The sequence below is a fragment of the Clupea harengus genome, chromosome 22 (genome assembly GCF_900700415.2).
Source record: "Clupea harengus chromosome 22, Ch_v2.0.2, whole genome shotgun sequence".
Classification (NCBI taxonomy): Eukaryota; Metazoa; Chordata; class Actinopteri; order Clupeiformes; family Clupeidae; genus Clupea; species Clupea harengus.
Window position 1 is genome coordinate 14650024 of NC_045173.1, and position 23155 is coordinate 14673178.

Genomic DNA, 23155 nt, shown 5'->3' on the forward strand with positions numbered 1-23155 from the left:
TTTGAGTTAACTATGACATAAATGCGATTAATCGCGATTAAATATTTTAATCGTTTGACAGCACTAGTTATTACTCATAATTACACATTTTTGATTACAATTCACCCCATAATGATTTGCTCGTACCTTACAGACTAGACTAGATCTTTAAGAAATTACTTTTCACAATAGTAATAATAACTGCTTCATACTTATTGTGCTCCACCAGTTTATTTTCAGTTGTAAATCAATGAAAATATATCATACAGTCACAAAATACAAGGTGGAGCAAAAGATGTTGCACCCCATCATTCAAAGCAGAGAAATGCTACCAAGTCAAAAAAGTGACATTCTGTTGTACTGGAAACAAAATGTTTAATGCCAACACACGAACATTCAATTATAAATAAATACATGCATTCTAAAATATTGTGTTGACATAAAAATCTAAAATGATGTGGTCTTTACAAAAAAGAAATTGAGGATAACAAAAAAAATCATTGCAGTTGAATGTGTTATATTTCCTAGCTTCATTTAAGATAATACAAAAGCCAAGATGAACCGGTGTTTGAGAGGAATCGTATATTAACTGCAAAATTAGGCAAAGCCAATATTACAAGAAAAACATCAAAACTTCTTGTTAATAAAAAATAATAACCTAAACTACAAATAAAACATTAAGAACTGACTCATAGGTCTGGTCCACTTTTCATAAACAATGCCATTTGCTGTAGTATGCAGGAAATGGTTGCTCAAGAGGTTTAACTCCAAATGAATGTTGAGAGAAAGATGACCTTATCACCTGTCATCCACTACTAAACTACAAAGTGCACTGAAATGAGAAAGATGTTCAAAAGCAGTAACAGAAAAGCCCAGCAGTTATACGTATAAATACGTCCACTTCACCTTAAAATCTTCTATGAAAGTTAGCTGGTGGCATAACTATTATCACTAATCATTGAAAAAGATGCAAGTCTGTCTGGCCGACACTGATTGTTTTGACCTTGCTTCAAGTGCAAAAATAAACAAAACTATACAGATCATTTGTAGTTCCCAACCATTTGATCAAACATAAAATTTGATCAATCAGGCTTTTTCCATGATACTCAGCATTCTTGCAACAGCAGAAGCTCACACTGTTAGTCAGTTATCAATCCACTGGTGAAATGCTGTGGTCTATATGATGAACGCACAATGCCATGTCATTTAGAACTGTACTCGAAATGTGCATGTACCTCAACAAGGCAGTTAAGGACAGACGCTGCAGAATTCTCCAAATGCTCAGAGAGGTCAGACAGTGCTAAAGAAATTTGGCAAGTGGCTCAGACGGTTCTGGATTTGTGGAACGCTACAGAAACTAAAACACATGGTTGGTTCTTGTGTGTAGTAGTGTGTGTAATGGCTAAACAGACAGCACACAGACATACCTGCACAGGGACTGACTTCAGTCCCATTATGTCAAATGAAGTTGGGTTCAGAGGCAAAGTCTAGACAGGAAGGAGGAACTACAGTAGACAAGGGTCCTACAGCAGAGCAGAAGAGTATTTCACAAAACAGAACAGCTTGTGTACTGTGCAGGTCAGAGTCACTTGTATTCACTTGATTTTCAACAGGCACCACAAGTGACCTGCTGTTGTCAAAAAGGTTACATTTTGGTGGTATTTGTGGTATGCACTGGTTAGGCTATGAGCTTAGTTTGGACAGTACAGAACAGGACAGTATGGTGAGAGAAAAGTCTTTTGTAGCCGGCAGATCCAGTGAATCTGTTTTGTGAAATCCCCCCCGCGGGAGTGACAGTACTGATCCAGATTGTTGACTGTGGCTCGGTGGGCTTGGCACCTATGGCGGGCAGAAGTCAGCGAAGTACGGGTGCTGCAAGGCCTCTTCGGCTGAGATTCGCTGAACTGGGTTGCACTTCAAAAGATTCTGCAGAAGAGAAACAGATGTTAAAATGACTGAGTGCCTAATGAGGTATTCAAGCACAAGAAAGAGGTATGCAATCATGTAATTCTACTACAACTTTTAATACTAAATCCCCCTAAATACAGTATAATTGCACATTACGGAATATGCTAAAGACTTTAAATGATAGTTTGCTTAAAATGCAAAATTCTATTTTCTATAAATTCTATTCAATTTAGTTTGAGCCACATACAAGGCGCAGATTCATCTTTGGATATCTAAATCCAATTAAGACCATCGGACCTGGACATCAGAGACCTCTCTGAAGACAGAATAAATTACATAAGTAATTACAGATTAAATTCTATAAGTGCTGAGGAAGAAATTCACAGCCAATTTTGTAAATTTACTGTACTTAATGAATGCATTAAATAACTTTTTTCACAACTTGGCTCTATCACCACATTGCCAACTGGCATGACATTATACATATCCTATGAACCTAAATTAACAACACTGAACAATACATAACTAATAATAATTGCCTGACTTGCTCTAGACAGAAACCTGTCTAATAGAGCCCATATATTATGCTGTGCTACTCCCGAATACCGCATTGTTCCGGGACTGCACAGGAAAATCAATATCCTACTCTATGCATTGTCAAAAGAAATCCTCAATCTTAAACTCAAAGCTTTTCTTGTAATCACAAATATGGCTTTCAGGATGAATACACAGCCATCGTACATAGGGCCACACCTCAGTTCCTGTAGCGCAATGCAAATAGATTCTCCAAAATGTGCCACTTCACTGTACTTCTGATAAATTGGGCTCAGGTGCATCTCATTGTTATTCATGCTAGCTGACTAGTTGAGTCCAACAGCACAGCACAAGCCATATGGGTTATGTACACCCAAGTACACTGGGTAGGCACGCCAGCAACAGGGGGCAAGGTCATATAATGTAAATAGCTAATAAACCAAGTACACTGTACAAGCAACCTCCAAACAACATTTCAATGGGAAAAATCCCTTGTCCAGACTACTGTGAAAGTACTCCTCTGTTGACCCCAGTGGAGACGTCTTTGTTTGAACATACCTGGAGCAGGTCCCGTCCAGTGCTACTTAGTTTAGGGACAACATTCACCAGAGATGTAGTGGCAGGGTACATGGGATACGGCTGTTAAGACAAACAGTGTTAAGACATCTTCAGGATTGTATATGTGTAGAATGTAATTGATTGAGCTCTAAAATGTTCATGAATCTTTAATACAAATTTAAACAACCCATCATCTCAAGGCAAACTCCCAGAAAGCCACCAGCATAAGATGGCCATGCAGAGCAGAGGGGAGAAGTAGCGTGCTCTTACCTTATAGTCTGGTAGTTTGGTCATTGTCTGCCACTGTTCCTCTGTTGGTGTCCCCAGCAACGTGCAAAGTCATTAAAGAAAACTTAATGCGCTCACCAATGGTCCCTAAGACTGATATCAATCCCTGCAGTGCCAAACAATATATTAAACAAGTGGTTTCTGAAAAGATGCAAACAGTCATCTTACAGGGAGTAAAAATGCAAACCAACACCATCTGGTGGTTTCACTAATAACACTTTCATCCACACTTATATGAATCTGAAGTAATTTATGCACTGTAGCGTTTACTTTCACTTGGAACTGGACCACTGATATGAGTAGAACACTGGGCTATTCAGGATATGAATTTTGCAATATATATTACTATATCAGCAATATTGTTACCATTTTAATTGAAAATTGGTCGATATGGGTCTTCATCAGAATCAGACATGAGGGTTTTGACCTAAATGTGAATGAATATGAACCCATCTTATCCGAGGACTTCACCTCAAACTACTCATAAAATCTCAACACATTCACAAAGTGCTGTCGACAAGACATCCTGTGCTGTTTAACCGGTAATGTGTGATGCATCCAATTCACTTTTGATGCAGATTTTCAATGGAAACAGCAGGGGAGATCTAAAGGCTCCCTCCTCATTGTAAAGGATATCTGAAGATCCTCTTCAACTGGTCATCAACGTCATTACCAGGGAATAGGGGTCTTCCAGCATTAGCCAACTCTGAAATGTACAGGACCCAACAGGGATAACATCAGAAACCTTAAAAAGATGTCCACCAAATCTTTATGGTGACGAACACCACCCAAAAAAGGACGTTGCATTTCAGATTGCTATCCATGTGTCATTTCTCACCTGCAAATATGCATCCGGCTGACCACATGTCAATAGAGGTAGAGTAAAGCTTAGCACCAAACAGCACATCTGGTGGTCTGTACCATAACGTCACCACCTGGGAAAGGGCACAAAAGTCACTGGGTGAACAATTAAAAAAAGCAGCTTTTTTCAGAGAGGGTTTCAGCCTAGATTCTGTCCTGCCAGAAGTTACTATAAGATGTTTTAGGTGTCATTCCGCTTTACCGCTAAAATGTTCTGAGGTGAGGCATAGGAGGTAGTCACAGACGCAGAACAACGTGTAAAAAGGTACAGCCGGCATAGCGGAACAAGGGTGTAACGCAGCTTAGCAGCTAAGGAAAAAGAAGCAGGACTAATGTGTTGTCAGAACACACAAATCTGACATGAATTGAAAATGAACATGTACATGATGCACATCAACTTTGTTTGAGTCTGTACATTGCTATAAATGTGCACGGCTTCCAAGAGCCCACGAAAACTAAGTTCACCCATCATTGTTTTTAAAAGTGTCAATTTTGATGCATACGTTATGGCGCATCCGAGACTCGGAATTAAGAACGTCCGACATGATATTACCCAGCTCTGACTTGAATGCGTTCAAGCTAAATGTAAATACAATGATGTGGTGATGACTCATCAATAGATTTTCCTTCTACCTGCTGGCTATGAAAATGTATGTATAGCATTTTCCTTGTTCTTGTTTTGCTATTCGGGTCAGTATAAACAAGCAAAAGATATGATTATTGCGCGATCTCCGTCTAAAAAGGACTATAGAGTCTGCACTTCTGAGGGCATGTGGGGTTTACTGGAGTTTGAGAATACATTAAATAAGTTAGCCTTAAGTTTTAATTTCACTGGAGAAAAACCACGGAAAAACTAAATTCCCTTTTAACAGTACAAGGGGGTTCAATCATTGCCTAACTAAGCAGCACAGAGAGAACTAAGGTTTTAAACACTTAAATCAAATTAATTCACTTTTCATTCCCATAGCATAGACAATTTCACCTGATTGTATTTTAATCACAAAACGGGAGTGTCTGGTGTCTCCAGTGGATTTTGAATCTGCCTTTAATTACACGTTTGCTCTGCTGAATAATGCTTTACTGCAGGAGCCGCACTACATGGGAGGCCTGTGAGTGACTTACTTCTGCAGAGTAACATCGCACTGGAATCCCAAAGGCTCGGGCCAAGCCAAAGTCCGCTAACTTCAGTTCTCCATTCTACGAAGCAAAAGTAAATCATAACAGCACAGTGTGATATGAGTGATAATGCATGCATCTGCAACAAACTAACAAAGCACATAAACATTGTGAAATTGTTAACAAAACAATATTCCAACAGCGGAAAACACTGAGCAAGGAGGAGCTTTAATTACACTGTATATAGTAACAATTGCAGCAGTCCCACTGGACATAAAAGACATACATAGAAGGAATTCTGGGTGATGTAGAATGTCTAAATAGAGGATCTACACTAGTAAATATTACATGTAGTTGCAAGAGCAACTATTCATAGTTTTGTCTCTCATTATGTTCATTGTCTTATTTGCTTAATTACAGTGGACATTAATAGCCATAACCTACTTTTTGCTTTTGTTTTTGCTCTTCCAATTACGGCAATGACCACAAATTTACCCAGATGGGAAGGGAGCTTTGTCTGCCCCAGACTCAGCAATAATTTACTTCAATTATACACATGCAGTATTACATAAACTGAAACAATAAAGCATAAGTAAAAATCAAATGACATGGAGCTGTTTGAAGTACAGGACACATAAGTAGGCAATACCACACTAATTCATACATAATAGCTTTTGCAGCTGCTTGTTTTGACATACTACATCACCACAGAATAAGTGGAAATCTTGAATGACTTGAGCAAAGTCTTTAGAGGAACTCAAAGGTCAGCGCAGCACTCCAACCTACCCTGTTAATGAGCAAATTCTGTGGCTTCAGGTCTCTGTGCAGCACATTCCGACTGTGGCAGAAGGCTAGCCCCTTTAGTAACTGGTACATGAATGACTACAGAGGGACCAACAGAACATAAACAATATAAAACAATCTGAATTACTCAAAATATTCTTTAACAACCACAGACACTCTTCACTCAAATCAAAGCCTTAAAACAGGGTTGTCTGAACAACATACAAAAAGTGTCTATTTCCATGTCCAGGTTGTTATGTTTCACCATGATGCTGTAGTAATCATACCATACAGAAGATGAACATGAGGGTAAAGTATTATAATATTCGGTCATCTTACTGGAGTCCACTCACCTTTACAATCTCTGGATCCAAGTCACCATTGCAGCTATCAAAATACTTCTTTAAGTCCTAAGCGGGAGAGAGTGAGACAACACCTTTAAATATCTCTCTATAATGTGAGAAAACTTGGTGACCAGACTGTGACTGTATGGTACACAACGAAGCTGCATACCATTACTAATTATTCAAACAATTGAACAAAATGTTCACAAAGAAATAGGTTACATTTGGTCGATTAGCTGGCTCCTCACCTGATCACAGTATTCAAAAACTAAAGTAAGCTTCTTATCACTGTGAAGGACGTCATGCAACCTTAGAATGCAAAACAATTTATTGTCAATTTTTTTGCTTGACAGCCTTATGTGCAACATGTGTATACCTTTAATTATCCTGTAGCAATAAAACACCTGACACAGCATGCGCTACTCGTACCTGACAATGTTTTTATGCTTCAGTTCTTTCAGCAGACATATTTCTCGTAATGCTGAGCTTGGGACGCCCTAAAGAAAATTATTTCAAATATACATGCTGATTAATTTATCATCACTTGTAATGTTATGTTCAACGTAATTGGTGCGTTTAAATCAAAGCATACCTCATCGTCATCGTCCAGCCTGACTCTTTTCAGGGCCACTATCTCATGAGTCTCACGATTCTTTGCCTTAAAGACAGTTCCATATGTGCCTGGAAAAAAGGGGTACACAAGTCTTGACTTGTTCCCATTTGTTTAAACACCTCGACTGTAACTCCAGTCCAAGAAGAGACATAACCACCCGAGGTCTAAACAATGCGGTTAACATGGCAATGATAGTTGAATACCATTTGTGTTGCTCTGGATCCACCAAACTAACGTTACATGAACCCATAACTTAGCTGGTCCCCAATCATCACTGCCCAGCTAGAAATTGTTAACGGTAGCGGTACCATTCAGTAACGTTACCCCAGCTCAAAGTGACAGTTCAACTTCTTAAAAACAACGTTAACCAATATGTTTAATGTGCCGTTAGCTTTAACTACGGGATAGTGGCTGTAAATTGTTGTTTTGAATGGCCCCGCTACGTTCCACCTTAGCTAATTAGTAAATGAGGTTACACTGAGAACTTGAGCTATTTAAGCTGTCGTTGGCTGTCCCCGTACCTGCAGGCTAAACATTTCGAGCCAAGGGCTAGGGAATCTATATCTATCACTAGTACTAAAGCCAATACCCAGACGGCAAAGGTATTGTTTCTGTCATCACCTAGCTGGCTAGCTAATTTGTCAGCCGACGTCCAAAAGTAACCAGTAAACCGGCTAACCAGATATAATAGCCAGCAAACGTTACTATTAGATGCTATGGTAGGTTTAGGAGATAACGTTATTTGTGCAGGTTCGTGCTTTCAGTTGACGCCTACTGGCAAAGTAACACAATTTGGTCAACATTATAACTAAGCAGCAAGCCATGTTACGTTTTCTCTGGCCAGCTTGCTACCAACCTTGCTATGAAAGCAAAAATAGCCATTGCAGCATGAAGGTACTTGGACTAGCTAGCTAGCTAGGATAGTAAGCTAATGTTAGCTACATCTCGGTTGGATTTTCTGGTGTGTTACTTGTGACATAGCAATACCTCGTAATTTTTCATAACTAAACCAGTTAGCTAGCAGAGTGTTCATCCCATTGGACATACCTAATGTGACAGCTTTATCAATTCCACTGAACAGGTTGGATCTGATAGGGTTAGCTGAGGCTACACAATATTATCAATTAGCAGGCCATTGCCACGGTAAACCAACATATGCTACATTGGCTAAAGAGCTTGATGTCACTAGTAACATTAATCCCACCCTTCAACACTAATTGTGAATTGAAAAATGTCTTACCCTCTCCGATTTTCTCAAGCTTCTCATATTTCTGCATGGTTTGTAAACGAAGCCAGCCTAAAAATAGCTGGGGCAATTCTCAATCCCAAATGTTGGGAGTGGAATTTAGAGGCAACGTCAAAATGAGTCTGAGATCTGTGGTCATCTACCGGCAAAATGACGAATTGCAGCATGAGCTTTAGTAACTAGACTGTTGATCCCAATCAATGGTTTATCCACTGCATTTCCCCTCGGTTAACCTCGCCAATGTTTAACAACACAAACCAAACAATGTGTCGCCTGGGATGGGTCAAGGCATGGCATTTGGCTTTTCCCATTTCTTTTCATGTGCATAAAATGGCCTCGCATCAGAATCTTGTTTTTCCAAGTTTCTTTAATATATACTTGTACAATTTTTAAGATTCATTATACATCCGGTGCTGCCTGTCTTCATCTCATGTAGACTATTCATGGTCTCAAATGAGTTGGAGAAATAAGAATTCACTGACTGCTACATTCAAGACACATTTATTAGTTTTAGACAGCACGTTCTGTACACTTTATTACATATTACTAGCCAGTGTGTTCTATGAAAATGTTCACCCTTATGCTGGCATTATTTTATGATGTATTGACCATTTTAATAGGTAAATATTATGTATAAAATTTAAAAATATAAGTGCTCCATATACACATTATGTTTTTAAATCAGTAAACATAATCTCATAAATAAATACATATGTTCGGTGCTTTCACTTGAGATAACGAGACTCCTCATTTAAAAGGGTATGTTCTACAATCTGTCCAGTGAAAACTGTCTACAGGTTCATTTCTTTCCCTCAGACCTCTGCCTGCGAATCAGCTCAGCGTAAAGTCCTCCCTTGCTGAGCAACTCCAAGTGCGAGCCAGCCTGCAAAGAAAAAGTGAGAGGGACATCCAGTGGTCAATCACATGCTTCACAAGCAAATGAGGCTTGGTTCTTTTTCTCAATACACAACATGTTTCTATCGGTTCATGAATAGCTAGAGCCAGGCTGCAGAAATTGTCCCTATTTTAGTTTGGGTTACAAACACAATGTGAACATGAATGACAAACATCCTTTCAATTCTAGACATAATCTTACAACTTTTCATACTGCGATGTTGTCTAAATCTTTTTAATATTTCAATGTTTCCATTATTTTGAATTTCACTGTTTATCCCTCATTGAAACAGCTTCTCCTACTATCCACCTATGGCAGTACATTTGAAACATAAATGTGTAATGGACACGCTGTCCTTGTAATGGTGGTTAGGGTTAGGCTGACTTTGAAAGAGGTATTTGTGTTCCCTTCCTCACCTCCACGATATGGCCGTTGCTCATGACACAAATCAGGTCAGCCCCCTGGATAGTGCTGAGGCGGTGGGCGATGATGAGGACAGTGCGGCCCGTTGTGGCCCGGTCCAGGGCCTCCTGCACAACACTCTCTGACTCGGCGTCCAGTGCGCTGGTGGCCTCGTCTAGGATGAGGATCCTGGGGTTCTTGATCAGGGCGCGTGCGATGGCAATGCGCTGCTTCTGACCTCCCGAGAGCGTCGCCCCACGCTCACCTGCGACAAGGTAGACAGCTGGGTATCAGTTGCCCCAGTATCCATAAGTCTATCACACTTCTAGTGCACATTTGCAGCATTTAACTAGTGCCCATTACACCAACAGAAAGGATCACCAGGTGAGCCCTTGTTAGTATGTACTATATGTGATTTTTTTTTTTTTTTTCACTTACCGACAACAGTGTTGTACCCATCTGGAAAACCAGTGATGAAGCCATGTGCATTTGCTTGCTTGGCTGCAGAGATTACCTCAGCGTCAGAGGCCTCAGGTTTCCCAAAGCGGATATTCTCCAATACAGATGTGCCAAAGAGCACTGGCTCCTGTGGATATAACAGAGGAATATTTATGTTAACGGAGATGTTGAATATGTAAGTACAGTTGTAGTGAACAGGGGAGGAAAATTTTACTTGTTTGTCTTTCTGTGTTTTATCCCCAGTACTATATAAGCAGGAACCTGTACACATATTTATTTGGGTTTGTAACAAGCCGTCATCAATTTAAACACAGTTCTAAGTAGACCATAACTCTCCTGAGCCTTACTAACCCAAAAAAGCAACACACTTACATAATGACATTATATGATGATGGTATATTATGTATTTCTTGGCATCTCTGCTGTATTTTGAATGGACAAGGGCATGAATGCAATTACATACTAAAAATATCAAAGTTAGGCAAGACAGAACAAAACCACACAGACCTGGTTGATAAATCCAATAACTTTCCCTCTGAGCCAGGAGGGGTCCAGTGTTTTGATATCCAGTCCATCCAGCATGACGACTCCACTTGCTGGGTCATAGAATCGCTCCAGTAAAGCAGCAACTGTAGACTTTCCTAAAGACATTTGGACAGTGATGTTTATGATCATGTTCACGACTATTATTCTAATACTGTCAAAAAGTAAAAATCAATACCTCCACCAGACTGTCCAACAATCGCGACAGTTTTAGAAGAAGGTAGAGTCAGATTTAGGTTCTTCAAGATGTGGTGACCAGGCCTTGTGGGATAGCTGAAAGAAGAGTTGACAGTTACACCAGTATCATGAATCACTACCAATGACAATTCCAGTGTCATCCTCTTAAATATCTGTGACTATTGATTAAAAAAAAAAAAAAAAAAAAAAACTTACCAGAAGTTGATGTTCATGAAGTCCACTCGTCCAATGAGAGACTCAGTAGGGATGCGGCCTCCACCAGTCAGGGGGATGCTTGGCTCCAGAGACATGTACTCAAAAACACGGGCACCTGCACTGCATCCTCTCACCATCTAAAAACAACCAGTGGCACCCACGTTGGAGATTAGTCATTTGCTCATTAATAACTGAAGTAGTCAAACATTTTGAAGAAATGAAAGCTTAAATGATGGGACATTTCTACTCACCTGTCCAAACAAGATTGAAATACTGGCTAAAGATCTAAAAAGAGAGGGACTGAAATGTGACTTCTGTCCATTTTGAATCATGCTAGACCAGTCTAAGCCCTTCAGAATCACTGATTTAGAACATGGCCAGAGTAACATAAGAGTGATTTAGACCATAAGAGTGATTTAGAACATACACGTGATTTATAAGTGATTTAGAACATATGAGTGATTTACCTTTGCACAGTTTGGGACGCCACCAGGAAAGACATCAAATCACCAGCAGACATCTCATCACCTGCCATCAAGGACCCACCAGCGAAAATTGTGCCAAGAACAATGCCTGTAAGGATGGATAAAAAAAAACATGATATTTGGAAATAACGTGATGCTAATTCCAATTACTCAGTATTCATAGTTAGTATCTCCTAGATACTAGGCAGGTATAATATGCACCATAAACACGTGTATTGAAAATGCTCACAGTTCAAAACTACGTTTGAAAGGCCTTGGAACACAGCTATGCCACTTCCCAGTGCTTCATTCATTTCACAAGATTTATCCACCTCAACTGAATACAACCTGTAAGATATACAACAAAGTTCAGTTTTTTTTTTTTCAGAAATGGGGGAAAGATTTTTTTAAACCCATAATCAAACAGGCTTCCTACAAAATCAAATTTGATCATGCCTTGACATTGTGACATCTCAAGCCAGCTGTGCTAGTCCCCTTCTCAGCTAATGAAGACATAATTGAAAGTATAAAAGTTAATGGGAAAGGGGATTAGTGCAATTCTCACTGCAGCTCTCGGTCCTCCATGGCAAAAGCTCGCACTGTCCGCACGTTGCCCAGAGCCTCATCTGCCACCCCTGTAGCTTTTGAGACCTAAATGAGACACAACAAATTAGGAAGTATAAGGTTCCAAGAGTCTTCAGCTGATTCCCTCCAGAACCATATAACTGCAAAAGTGTTAAGAGTCTAGGATCTAGTTAGATTACAACAAATTATACGTTGTCAAGTCAATGTCTGTGCCATTCTCATACAATTCTAACACAATGTAAACCATTTAAATGAATTAAAGTGTCAAATTAAATTTATTTTGATACTTTGCTAGTCAAAGTGACATGTATGTTGTGAATAAAACCATGGTAAATCATGTTAAACCCATCTGATGTAGTAGCATGTGTTTACCTGCTCCTGGGCTTTTCTGGAGAGCTGCCGTAGGAAGGAGCCAATGATGGCCCCCGCACCCACCAGACAGGGCAGGACCACTACAGTGAGGCCTGTGAGCTTAGGGGAAATCATGTACAGCGACACAAAGCAACCCACCGTCTGAGTGGAGCTCCGCAAACCCTACAAGCACAACAGTCACAAGCACAGAGAAAAGGTCACCGTTCATTGAACTGTGATTCATTCACAGACAGCTACGTTCTCATTCTTAACACTACTGAAACATACGGCCTGCTTTCATTTGTATGTGGACGCTGTATTACAGTTGACATTAAAACCAAACGAAGGCCAAACGAAGTAGCTGAGTTTTAGACGTGGATTAACAAATAGGATTAAGTGGAACCCTCCATACCTGAGAGATAACCAGTTTGAAAGAGGACTTGAACTCCTGAATGTCGGCAGTCAAACGATTCACAAGGTGGCCAGTTTTGTTAGCATCAAAGAAGGCCACATCTTGTCTGAAATTATACTGAATTTCCTTATCCTTCATGTCAAAATGCCTTGCATGCATAGTTTTATTGTTGAAATAAATATATATATTAGGCTCTTCATAATCAAGTAAGAACAGCTACATACAGTCAGTTTTCATATTCTATAAACATGAGAATGGTCCCAGACCTCCTATAATCATTTATTTACCTTGCTGTAATCAGGTCATGGGCTTATATATTTATAGGAACATGTCAGTGTTAATATGGTCTGACAATTACCTAAGCAACGATGCAAAGAGGGTTTTCCTCATGTCGGCAGCCACCCGCTCCCCTACTCTGGACAGAAGGACGATGTAGCCACTGGTCAGGGCCCCCTGGGAATCAGAGTAGCATGGTGTAACAGCATCAAAGCAACTGCAAGCATCTTTATATTCATTGTTCTAGTAAACACTTATCTATTTAATAACCTAAAGATCTCAGTGTAAGCCATTTTCAAACTCTGTGTAAATGTCAGTACCTGGATACAGTAGAGTGTCAGCAGCTTGAAGGCGGGTCCCCGCATGTCTCTGACATAACTGCCAGCCTGTTCTCTCATTTGTCGGGCCACCACATTCACCAGTTCGCCCAGAATCATGGGGATCTGAATATTTAAGAGTGCAGCTCCAAAAGCAAGCTGTAAGCAAATTAATTCTCAGTACATTTTCATATTCCTCTTGCCATTTTAATTAGACTAACTACATTTATTGTTAACAAATAAAATACAACAATATCATGTACAAAAACAATATAGTGAATTTAGCTTTTGCTTAAAAGCAGCTCTAAAGGCTTCAATCGATAACATCCATTTTGAAATGTTTCAAATGAAAAATGTAACTATTTGACTGGGTAAGGCCAAGGAGGTGATGTTTTATTTTGTTATGCTAATAAAACGTCCTGTGAGGCTCAGACCAGGTGATTGATTCCATTAGCAACACTGCTGTCCTTTTGACTTTCCAGAAGTAAGGGGAACTCAGTACTTTATCTTCACAGGTACTACCATGAACTACTATTTTCCCAAAACATACAGAAAGAAACCAGAATTGGTTTTGCATCATCCAGTGTATGATTTGACACACGTAACATTAACAGACAGAAGCTGGGCCTAGCTGAACTGAGTCACTTACAATGACAGCCCCTAATAGGGCTAGGATCTGAGGCCGCACAAACTCCCAGAGAACAGTCCAATGGAACTCCGGAGTCTTCTCTGTGGCTTGGACCTCTACAGGCACATTATTGTTGATGTCCTCCTGGCAATATGCCACATTGATAAAAGCCCTGGCAGTGACAGTAAGGGCGGCAGGTCCAATAAGAAACTTCAGGGAAACCTTTGAAGGTTTTGAGCCACGGGCAGCTGAAAGACACAGTGCTTTTCTGGCATGGCCAAAGAGACGCATTACAGCACTGCCGGACTGTCCATCGACACGGAGACACTGCCACTGCTGAAAACACCTATAATTCAAAGAACAGAAATATTTCATTAAAAAAAAAACGCTCCAAGTTAGATCAGTACGACCTCTCAAGACAGGCATGGCAATTTCTTAAGGCAGTTCTTGCCAACAGTACAAGATCTTATATGAAGTTTGTGCATCTGATAGCTATAAGAGGGATTTCTTAGTAAAATATCTAATTTCTCCCATCACGTTGACATTTTAGTTGGTAGTACTTTATCTAAGAAATATTATGACCTTGGCTGTCATAGTTTGGCTACATTATAAGCTAAATTAGGTTGTTCCTTTGACATTTCTTTAAGTGCCCATGAGCTTCGACCTTAAAGAACACGCCGCAAACTGGCCAGCAGTCAGTTGCACCAGTTGAGCAGAAGTTGTGTCATATTTTCGGTTGCACCACTCACTGCTTACACAAGTTACATCGTAGTTAGTAGCTTCTAAATCAAAACACTGTTGCACAGAATGACATTTCCATCGTGGACAACCAATCAATATCACTGTTTGATGATATGGGAAGCATCTTGCAGCTCCCCATACTTTGCGTGTTGATAGTGCATGTTGGGATTTAACCTCAATAATGTGCTTCCACAGCTGTTGCTTTATTTTGTGGATTAGAATTATTTTTATTTTTATTATAGTGTAATGTGCAGGGGTGTAGCGTGTTCCACATGTGTGAGAATGTGATGTAGTGATCCCAGAGTGCTGTGCCAATGTAGCGAGAATGTTCAGTAATTGTGTTCCATTTTGGAATGTACTTGCTTCTTGTGTGCATAAGTGTGTATTTCTGTTACCATTTTAGTCTGTGTGATACATGTAGATGTATGTATATTTGATCCTGTGCAGTAAGCGTATTTGTCCACCCTTACCCACTGTGTTATGTAGATATTAGACGTCCGTTCTGTGTTTTCCCATTAAATATCAGTTTTTCCTGTGTGCGTCACAATAAACGGCTCTACATTACAAAGGTGTCAGAAGTGGGATACGGGATGATCACCCTAGAAATCATCAAAAATGTCATCGACCAACTGCAGCGGGGAGGAGCGCAGCCAAAGGGCAATATTCCAACAGCCTTGACAAGGCTGAACCCCAGTGTGTCCCCGCCCTGTGGGCGGCAGGAAGGAGCCGCTGAAAAAGCCAGCGCGCCCTCTGCCCTGGCGGACGAGAGGGAGCAAGTGGTCCACTCTGGCAGCCCGCCAGAACCCGGGCATGCCACTGCAGGTACGCCAGGACCACCACCATGACAACAGGGAACAATGAAGGCCCGCTCAAGACCTACCTTGTCCAAGTTTAGCTAGCAGCACGCTTCGGAGCCTGGTCGGTCGAGGAGAAAGAGGACCAGGTTGCGCTCGCCATGGAGGGCAGGGTGCTCCAGGGGCCTCATGTACAATCGTTGCATACGCACAAAAACGTTGCGCACACCATCTTTCACACTCATGATTAGATGTATCAAGAGTGAAATGAACGCAAGAATGTGCATTCCTCCACACCAACTTCATGTCTGGCATACGCATATTTCGAATGTTTTTTTTTTCAGTTGGCGACACTTGAGACACACACTGAGAGCCTATGCATCACAACTACTAACGTTACTAGCTTACAAGTCTGTAGGCCTTCAAAATGATTTGCTCAGTATGGACACATGTGCTTTATTGGAAATAATATCACATCAAGGTGTATGCAGTAAATGAATGGACAAGTAAGCATGTGCTAATGCTATGCTATAAAACATAGAGTCTAATAACGATCCTTATTGCCTTAGCCTCATTAGAGGATACTGTAAATGGCAAAATTGAAACGGAACATGTATTTAGAGATGGCGCTGATGATGGTGGTGAGGATTGGCTTATCAACCGTTTCAGATTTCCAAAAGCTATCCTCTTGGAAGTCTGTGCATAATTGGGTCCGGCTTTAGAGTACTAGAGTTGCGAGGAGTCACACATTGGCCGGTTCCCTTACAAGTGCTTACCACTCTGGGCTTCTTGATAACATGGGGCATTCCAGAGGGACCTGGCAGACCGGTCAGGGTGGGATGGAACCATCCGTTTGTCAGCCAGGTGTATAAAGTTCCGATTTGAGCTGGTTGACCAGGCTAACATTCAGGCGTAAGTTGCAGCGAGAGCCGTTTTCCCATGACAAGCTGGTTGCCCACTGCCAGTGCGAGAAGGAGAGCCTGGGCGCCTATGCTTCCGACTTGCACCTGTAAGCCCGACGGGGCTACCCGGCCTTTTATGACAGCAATCAGGAGGAGCTCGCACCCCAGGCATTTATCCGGGGCTTGTGGCCAGAAAGCACATTCGAGTGGAGTACGTCTTGCGGTCCCCAGGCACGAAACGTCAAGTGTGCCAGACTGATCTGGAAGGGAGTGATGAGGAAGAAAAGGCGAATCATCAGGTCATGGCTGCATCTCCACAGCGACCAAAGCGGGGGCCCCGGAGGCAGTAGAACAGTCCGAGGGATGCTACCGATGCAGGGAACCAGGGCATGTTGCACACCATTGCCCAGCTGCAGCGCCTCGCAGCCCAGCACCTCAGCCAGCGTTACACTGACGCGGGGCGACAGCAGGAAGATTGTCGCCCTTGAACACCTTCCCTCCTGCCTGAACAGCCGACTGGGCCGAACCCATGGGCTTTAGGTTGACTGCCACCTGGAGGGCACCCTCTGCTGAGCCTTGGTGTATACTGGGTCCACCATCTTCTCAGTCCATCCTAGAACGCTACCCAGGACTGAAGAACCAAGACCGCAGGGATGGGATGCCACAAAGCTCTTCATCGTCACCGCCGCTGGGGAGCATGCCCAGATGAGAAGAAAGAAGTTGCTGCAAGTGACAGGTCACTGGCCAAGCGGTCCACCATCCATTCTGGCTAGCCAGCATATAGGACCCATCCATCATTGGGCTGGATCTGCTGGCTAGGTGGGGGGCTACAGTGGATGTGTCTGGAGTTAAGCAGCCAGAGGGGCCACACTGGAGACGCACACCCCATCTGCCTTTGCCACCGGCGGTTGCCCTTAGCTAAGTGGACACACACACACACACACACACTCACAGGCTGCAGTCAGAAAGTCTTTTTTGTTTAAGAAGGTTCCTGAGTAAAATGATCCGGAAGTGGCTGCCATGATAAGAGGCCATCTTTACGAAAGGAAAGGAGATAATGTCGTCCCACAATTAATTGCGGCAACAACAAGACCCACGTCAATTACGTCTGCCTCTTGCATCTTTTCTTGACCTCATGACGTTTTCCATCGAAGTCAAGGAAAAGAGGTTATGAAAGGACACAGGACGTATTCCTTTATTTCGACTAGTCGACCGCAGCCACGGTGTTGTCAGTGTAGACTTAGTGACTTTTCAGACCCCCTAACCGAGTTTATTTTTTAGAAAGCGACGAGCGATAAATCTCAGCCGGGTATTGCTTGTCTATCTGAGGTTAGTCATAATATGGCTGGGAACAGACACCTATCAAAAGTATTGCAATTGTATTGGTTGTTCAGTCTCCTCTACTGGATCAAGCTACCATTGCATGATTTTATTAGTCGACCTTCACCATAGTCTAACAGTTAACATACCATGGTCAAAGTACACGAAACCGGAACTGTCCCCCTTTTGTGAATTCATAGAAACAAAAATGGATATTTCAATGATATATTAACCTCCGAACTGGAAATGTTCTCGTTTTTCATTTCAGAAATATTGTGACCTTAACTTTGAGGACTACCAAAGTGCATGACTTCAACGCTAAGTTAATTATTGCTGGTTAGCTAACTAGTGTGAACTGAAATGGATAAAACATATTAACGTACCGTGTGTGTGTCCATAGCTCTCGTGTCTTATTGATGTGCGAGTGCAAGGGCCGAGAAAGTATCGGTGCATTGGCAGTTCTTGTAAACCGACTACAACGTAATAAGGAAGACATTGTCATAAACAGAATTGCAATCGCAATTCATTGAATAGAACTCTAAGTTTTATTTTACTCGATGAGGTTAAAAGAGCAACAGAAGGCTGCCATACTTTTCCGCCCCAGCATGCATTTCTTCTCAAAACCCTTTACCCAGTTGCTGTTGCCATGGTTGCAAAGATCCGCTGCAGGACCATAGACATAGAGGTGCAGGACTGGCTCTTATTTCAGTCGCCATTTTCCTGCCAGGTAGTATATTACTGCCACCTATGGAAATAGTTTGTAAGGTCAAAGTCCTCATACACTGTACGGGCTATGCTGTGATTGTGTTTCAGCCCAGACTTTTCCTTATCTATGAACTATTATATTTGTGCAACTACAGGATAAATAATTTGACTCTCACAAAAAATGCTCGAGTACATTTTTGCTCCGCATTCGCCTCTGTAAAAGGTTTAAATATTTTAATTTCATATATTCCCAATTGTATTCATGTCATACTTCCCAATATTTTACATCGCTCGTGAATCGTGCTGTGGTAAATGGTAAAATTGTGTCCTTTGTGTAATTCAGCTTTTGACAAATTAGACAGGCGCTGATTAGTGGGCGATGAACAGGTCCAAGTGTAGTGGGCGGAGATTGTGCTACTTACCAATCATGTCTTGTGTAGTGTCAGAATCCCAACCATCGATTGATTGGTTGGAAAGGAAACATGCACTGCCTCTTCAGTTGATATTTCCGTTGTAAATCCATGCTAACGTTGTAGTTGTTAGCACATTGATTGTACAGAAAATCTAACCATGCAGGCCCCAGTAATAAATATAGCATTATTTTCATTTCTACCCATTTTCCTGGTGTCCCACCTTGGGAAAGTTGCTGCCGAAGGAAATGGGAAAGGTGAGTTATCTTAACCACGAAATGTTACCCTACATTGAAGACATGAAGATATGTAATTATATCTAACGTAAAGTTACGACCGATAGCTATGACATAGCTGGGATAAGATGGGTATATCTAGTCATAAATACTCGAATAACACCCACCGTTGTTTTGATAAGGTGTACAGAAATTGTCAGCGAGGTGTGATAAAAATGTATTAAACTATTAGCGATAGCATTCCAGCTATCCTGCCTTTTTAGCTAGTTAGCTCAACTGATCCCAAATGTTTGCTACGTCAGGTCATTTAGCCAGCTAACTGTTAGTTATCCGTCTAAAGTCAGCCAATGTTTTAAAGTTAATGTTGACTACGTTAGTTGAGTGAATCAGTTCAGTTTAAGCAAACCAGGTGATATAACCAGGTTTGCAAGTCTTCCTGATACAAGAAGCGATGTTCTAGCTGTAATTTAAGCTAATAACAAACACTAAACTTGATTCATAAGGCATAGTTTCAGTTGTTGTTTTGACTACGAAGTGCGCCCAGTCGTTGTCCTTGTTACAGAAGCACTTATCAGTATTTTATGTTCCATCACTGCGTTGTGGCTTAATGCTACAAAACACTAACGTTACTGTCAAAATTCTTGTTCGTAAGAAAGTCACTCAGTATAGTCTTCTTGCAGGGTTTGGGGACCACATTAACTGGCGTTCTTTGGAAGATGGGAAGAAAGAGGCAGATGCAAGGTAACGTTAAGCATTTCCAAAAAGAACATTAATTCATGTTCTCTCAAATGTTCTCCCCATGGCAGTCGCTCCTCATATCCGTCTGTAAATCAGTGCTATGTGTGTATTGTTCTTTATGGGTGCGACTTCAGTTCACTTATCTATCCAGAAGTGTAACCCTGCCCTGCCCTGACTTTCTCTTTTTTTACAGTGGCCTACCTCTCATGGTCATCATTCATAAGACCTGGTGCGGCGCCTGTAAAGGTAGGTCATCATGGCTTTCAAAACTGGATAAGTCAACTCTAAGTAAACTCTCAGTACCTCTAAGTAGCTCTCAATAAAACAAGTGTTGGATAACTGGAAAATCATTTCCCATCCTGGCAAATTATTAACTAAATTATAGCACTGCACTTTATTAACAATCGCCTTTTATATTTAGCTTTGAAGCCTAAGTTTGCTGAATCAAAGGAGATTTCAGAGCTTGCCCACAACTTTGTTATGGTGAACCTTGAGGTAAGGCTTTACATCAATACAACCTATATGAAGCTGTTACACTAGTCCAGTGGGGTCAGTTGTAAACCTGGTACTTGGCACAAGACAGGTTGGTATTAAGTTTAAAAATGTCAGTATTGGGTTGTGGTGGGATCTGATGCTAAAAAGACTGACAACCCCCTACAGACCAAAACCTACCAACAAACTTGACAAAAGGTCCATTCACGTTTGTTGATATTGTTGTCTTAGCCATAGATGTCTGCCCTACTACTGTGTTCCCAAAGTATCGGGTTGGTTCAGGAATTTCAAACACACACACTAACCCTTTCCTCCCACATTCAGAACAAATCCCTCATGGTTTTCTCCATTCAAATATAGTAATACTATATGCCTGACACCAGGAGACTATTGTTACTTTGGATGGAGCACTGCACAATATGCTGAAAAACACTTTATCATTGTGTGTTTGTCATGTTCACAGGATGAAGAGGAGCCTAAAGATGAGCAGTTCAGCCCAGATGGTGGCTACATTCCCAGAATTATTTTCCTTGGTTAGTGAATAAAGTCTACATAACTTAGCAATATCCCTTAGCATGCATCACTTTGTCTGAAATGGAGACATTGAAAACTCTTCTCTATGGCAGAACACCTCATAGATCATTCAAAATAAATGGATTTGTGATGTGCTGATTACAAGTTGGTTAATTCCCAACAGTAACGAGTAAATTGTGAGTGTATCTACATGTCATGTTTTTCTCTGTTATGCTTTAGATCCTAGTGGCAAAGTTCGCAGTGAGATAACTAATAAAAATGGAAACCCAAACTACAAGTATTTCTACAGCAATGCAGACCAAGGTAATCATCACTGTAACGTCTGTCAACAATCTGTGTGTGGATAGCCTTGGACTCATTGGAAGTTTAGAATTCATTTGGGGAAATAATAAAAATGTCCTTCATATGAAAAACATTAAAATGCATATGATTGTTGTGACTGCTGACACGTTATATCTAGAGTAGCTCATACTGTGATTATCTTTTATCAGCCTTTTTGTACTTTTAAAACATTCAAAATTATGTACTGTAACAGACTAGCCTCAGACTCCACTCCACTTTCTTCTAAAGTTTTGTCAGGCATGAAGGAGGCTCAGGAGAAGCTCACCGGTGATGCATTCAGGAAGCAGCATGTTGGGGATGAACTGTGAGCCACAAGGAGTAATGCAGACGTCCAAGAGGGCACAACTCACCATACCACAACCAGTTACAGCCACCACCATAACCACTTCTCCCAACAACCCTGGCAAAACTTTGGCTATAGCATTACTATTCATCCATGAACCCTCTGGTCCGTTTACCTGTTTCACCCTTTTGCACACCAGATGAATCAGTCAGACAATGCTTCTGCTGCTGTGCATTGCATTTTGAGAACCAAATTTGACATCACTTTGTCTCTTCGCTGATATCACCAGGTGCTATATAGTCTGTTTTTTATGTTTTATTTGGCAATGTCATGAAATGCAATATACTGAGGAGTGTCGAGTCCTATACGTGTACTCCACAGGGAATCTGAAACATGTACGTGAAGTAATACACCATCCCTTTATAGCCTATGTCTGTCCATGTCATACAATGTGCCGCAGTTCAGCTTTTTAAAGGGCCTTGGGTACTTCATCTTTATGGTACAATTCTGTACAAAAACCCAGTTTCACATATGCTTATGGGCATCCAGATCTCGCAATGTCTTTATTCCTGCCAAATTGATGGATTTATAATCCCCAAGTGATACCATGGCCTTGGTTTTGTAGAATAGTTTTTATCTGTGGAAATGTGAATTGGCCTGTGACGCATATTGGCTCTACTGAAGTATGTTATTAAGAACTGATCTGTGTGATAAAAGTCTTTTGCCACACTGTTTTTTTCTACATGTATGTATTCAGCCAAGTTTAAGAATAAAGTTAACTAAACAGTTTTATACCAAGACATTGGTTAATTGTATTGCATTTGCCTGAGTATGACTTAACTCTTTCAGATAGCCACTTAACATTTAATTGCCTTCCCCTTAGATTCAACTGCATTTGTACAGTCATGATGGCATACTAATGTTTATCCGCTGCATTTCCAGCTATCAAAAAAGTAAAGTAATAACAGTGCATTATATTAGAAGTGAAGAAAAGTCAGAAGTGAAGAAAAACAACGTATGACAAAAAACCTGCTGAGAAATGCATTGTTTCTCAGTTCGGGGGTAGAGGGAAATCAGCATCAGTGGGAAGTCATGCTAATTCTTTGCTCTGGATAGCTGGCGTGTGTAATTCTGGGGACCAAAGCGTTAAAGGTAGCATCCACGATACTGGTGAAAGGTTAATGATATTTGAGCTCAAGAGCCAATCAAATTACACCCCTCCCCTCCGTACTCCAGAAGAAACATATTGATTGGTTGGAACAGATTATGAATTGGCCTGAGCCACTGTGTTTGTGGCCACTTTACATATAGTCCAGGCAAAATAGCGTTTTACGACAGACTAATTGTAAAATAATTTTTTTCAGCATAGATCATTTCTATGAGGTGTCCAGAACAACATACTAAAAGTCCTAAGAAATCCTAGTTGAGGAAATATGTTTAATTCTCATCAATCTGAGATGTGTGCTAATAATGCATGGCAAAAATACACCTCAAAAATGTCATTTTTTTCCTTTACTCCTATCAAAATGAAACTGTACACAATGAAAATACCCATGAAAAGTAAAACAATTTGTATTACAAGTTTTTTTTTAAATTAATTTGTATATGCAAATGAGCTATACACTAATCTAATATGCCCAAAATACATCCAAATAGGCTTATTTTTTTCCTTTACTCCTACCACAATAAAACTTTACATAGTA

General features: G+C 40.8%; 3 protein-coding genes across 3 annotated transcripts; 1 reads left to right on the plus strand and 2 right to left on the minus strand.

Annotated features, from left to right (window-relative positions):
• Positions 1–191: 191 nt before the first annotated feature.
• cdk5 (cyclin-dependent kinase 5) lies at positions 192–8448 on the minus strand. Its single transcript, XM_012815369.3, has 12 exons — positions 8225–8448; positions 6964–7052; positions 6801–6868; positions 6620–6680; positions 6381–6437; positions 6031–6126; positions 5251–5325; positions 4106–4202; positions 3904–3973; positions 3250–3310; positions 2980–3060; positions 192–1905 (listed from the first exon to the last, which is right to left on the minus strand). The coding sequence occupies exons 1-12, from the start codon at positions 8259–8261 to the stop codon at positions 1819–1821; spliced, it is 879 nt and encodes a 292-aa protein (XP_012670823.1). The 5' UTR covers positions 8262–8448; the 3' UTR covers positions 192–1818.
• A 267-nt stretch (positions 8449–8715) lies between these two features.
• On the minus strand, positions 8716–18420 carry abcb8 (ATP-binding cassette, sub-family B (MDR/TAP), member 8). Its single transcript, XM_012815391.3, has 16 exons — positions 18096–18420; positions 13977–14301; positions 13331–13486; positions 13093–13187; positions 12735–12840; positions 12344–12505; positions 11952–12037; positions 11637–11734; positions 11390–11495; positions 11174–11207; positions 10923–11059; positions 10708–10802; positions 10494–10627; positions 9966–10113; positions 9542–9792; positions 8716–9113 (listed from the first exon to the last, which is right to left on the minus strand). The coding sequence occupies exons 1-16, from the start codon at positions 18212–18214 to the stop codon at positions 9030–9032; spliced, it is 2136 nt and encodes a 711-aa protein (XP_012670845.2). The 5' UTR covers positions 18215–18420; the 3' UTR covers positions 8716–9029.
• Positions 18421–18921: 501 nt separating this feature from the next.
• On the plus strand, positions 18922–22250 carry txndc12 (thioredoxin domain containing 12 (endoplasmic reticulum)). Its single transcript, XM_012815377.3, has 7 exons — positions 18922–19084; positions 19744–19804; positions 19995–20047; positions 20223–20296; positions 20757–20826; positions 21047–21130; positions 21398–22250. The coding sequence occupies exons 1-7, from the start codon at positions 18988–18990 to the stop codon at positions 21475–21477; spliced, it is 519 nt and encodes a 172-aa protein (XP_012670831.1). The 5' UTR covers positions 18922–18987; the 3' UTR covers positions 21478–22250.
• The last annotated feature ends 905 nt before the right edge of the window (positions 22251–23155 follow it).

What these genes read in the sequence shown, in the direction of transcription:
- txndc12 (XM_012815377.3), top strand. Translation starts at nt 18,988, where the DNA reads ATGCAGGCCCCAGTAATAAATATAGCATTATTTTCATTTCTACCCATT. An exon ending in CTGGTGCGGCGCCTGTAAAG is followed by an intron (nt 20,048 to 20,222) that starts GTAGGTCATCAT and finishes TTTTATATTTAG; the next exon opens with CTTTGAAGCCTAAGTTTGCT. An exon ending in TTGTTATGGTGAACCTTGAG is followed by an intron (nt 20,297 to 20,756) that starts GTAAGGCTTTAC and finishes TCATGTTCACAG; the next exon opens with GATGAAGAGGAGCCTAAAGA.
- cdk5 (XM_012815369.3), bottom strand. Translation starts at nt 8,261, where the DNA reads ATGCAGAAATATGAGAAGCTTGAGAAAATCGGAGAGG. An exon ending in GCTTGAGAAAATCGGAGAGG is followed by an intron (nt 7,053 to 8,224) that starts GTAAGACATTTT and finishes CCTTTTTTCCAG; the next exon opens with GCACATATGGAACTGTCTTT. An exon ending in CAGTTGAAGAGGATCTTCAG is followed by an intron (nt 3,311 to 3,903) that starts ATATCCTTTACA and finishes ATGACTTTGCAC; the next exon opens with GTTGCTGGGGACACCAACAG.
- abcb8 (XM_012815391.3), bottom strand. Translation starts at nt 18,214, where the DNA reads ATGACAATGTCTTCCTTATTACGTTGTAGTCGGTTTACAAGAACTGCC. An exon ending in TGACACTCTACTGTATCCAG is followed by an intron (nt 13,188 to 13,330) that starts GTACTGACATTT and finishes TCTGATTCCCAG; the next exon opens with GGGGCCCTGACCAGTGGCTA. An exon ending in TTATTGGATTTATCAACCAG is followed by an intron (nt 10,114 to 10,493) that starts GTCTGTGTGGTT and finishes TTATATCCACAG; the next exon opens with GAGCCAGTGCTCTTTGGCAC.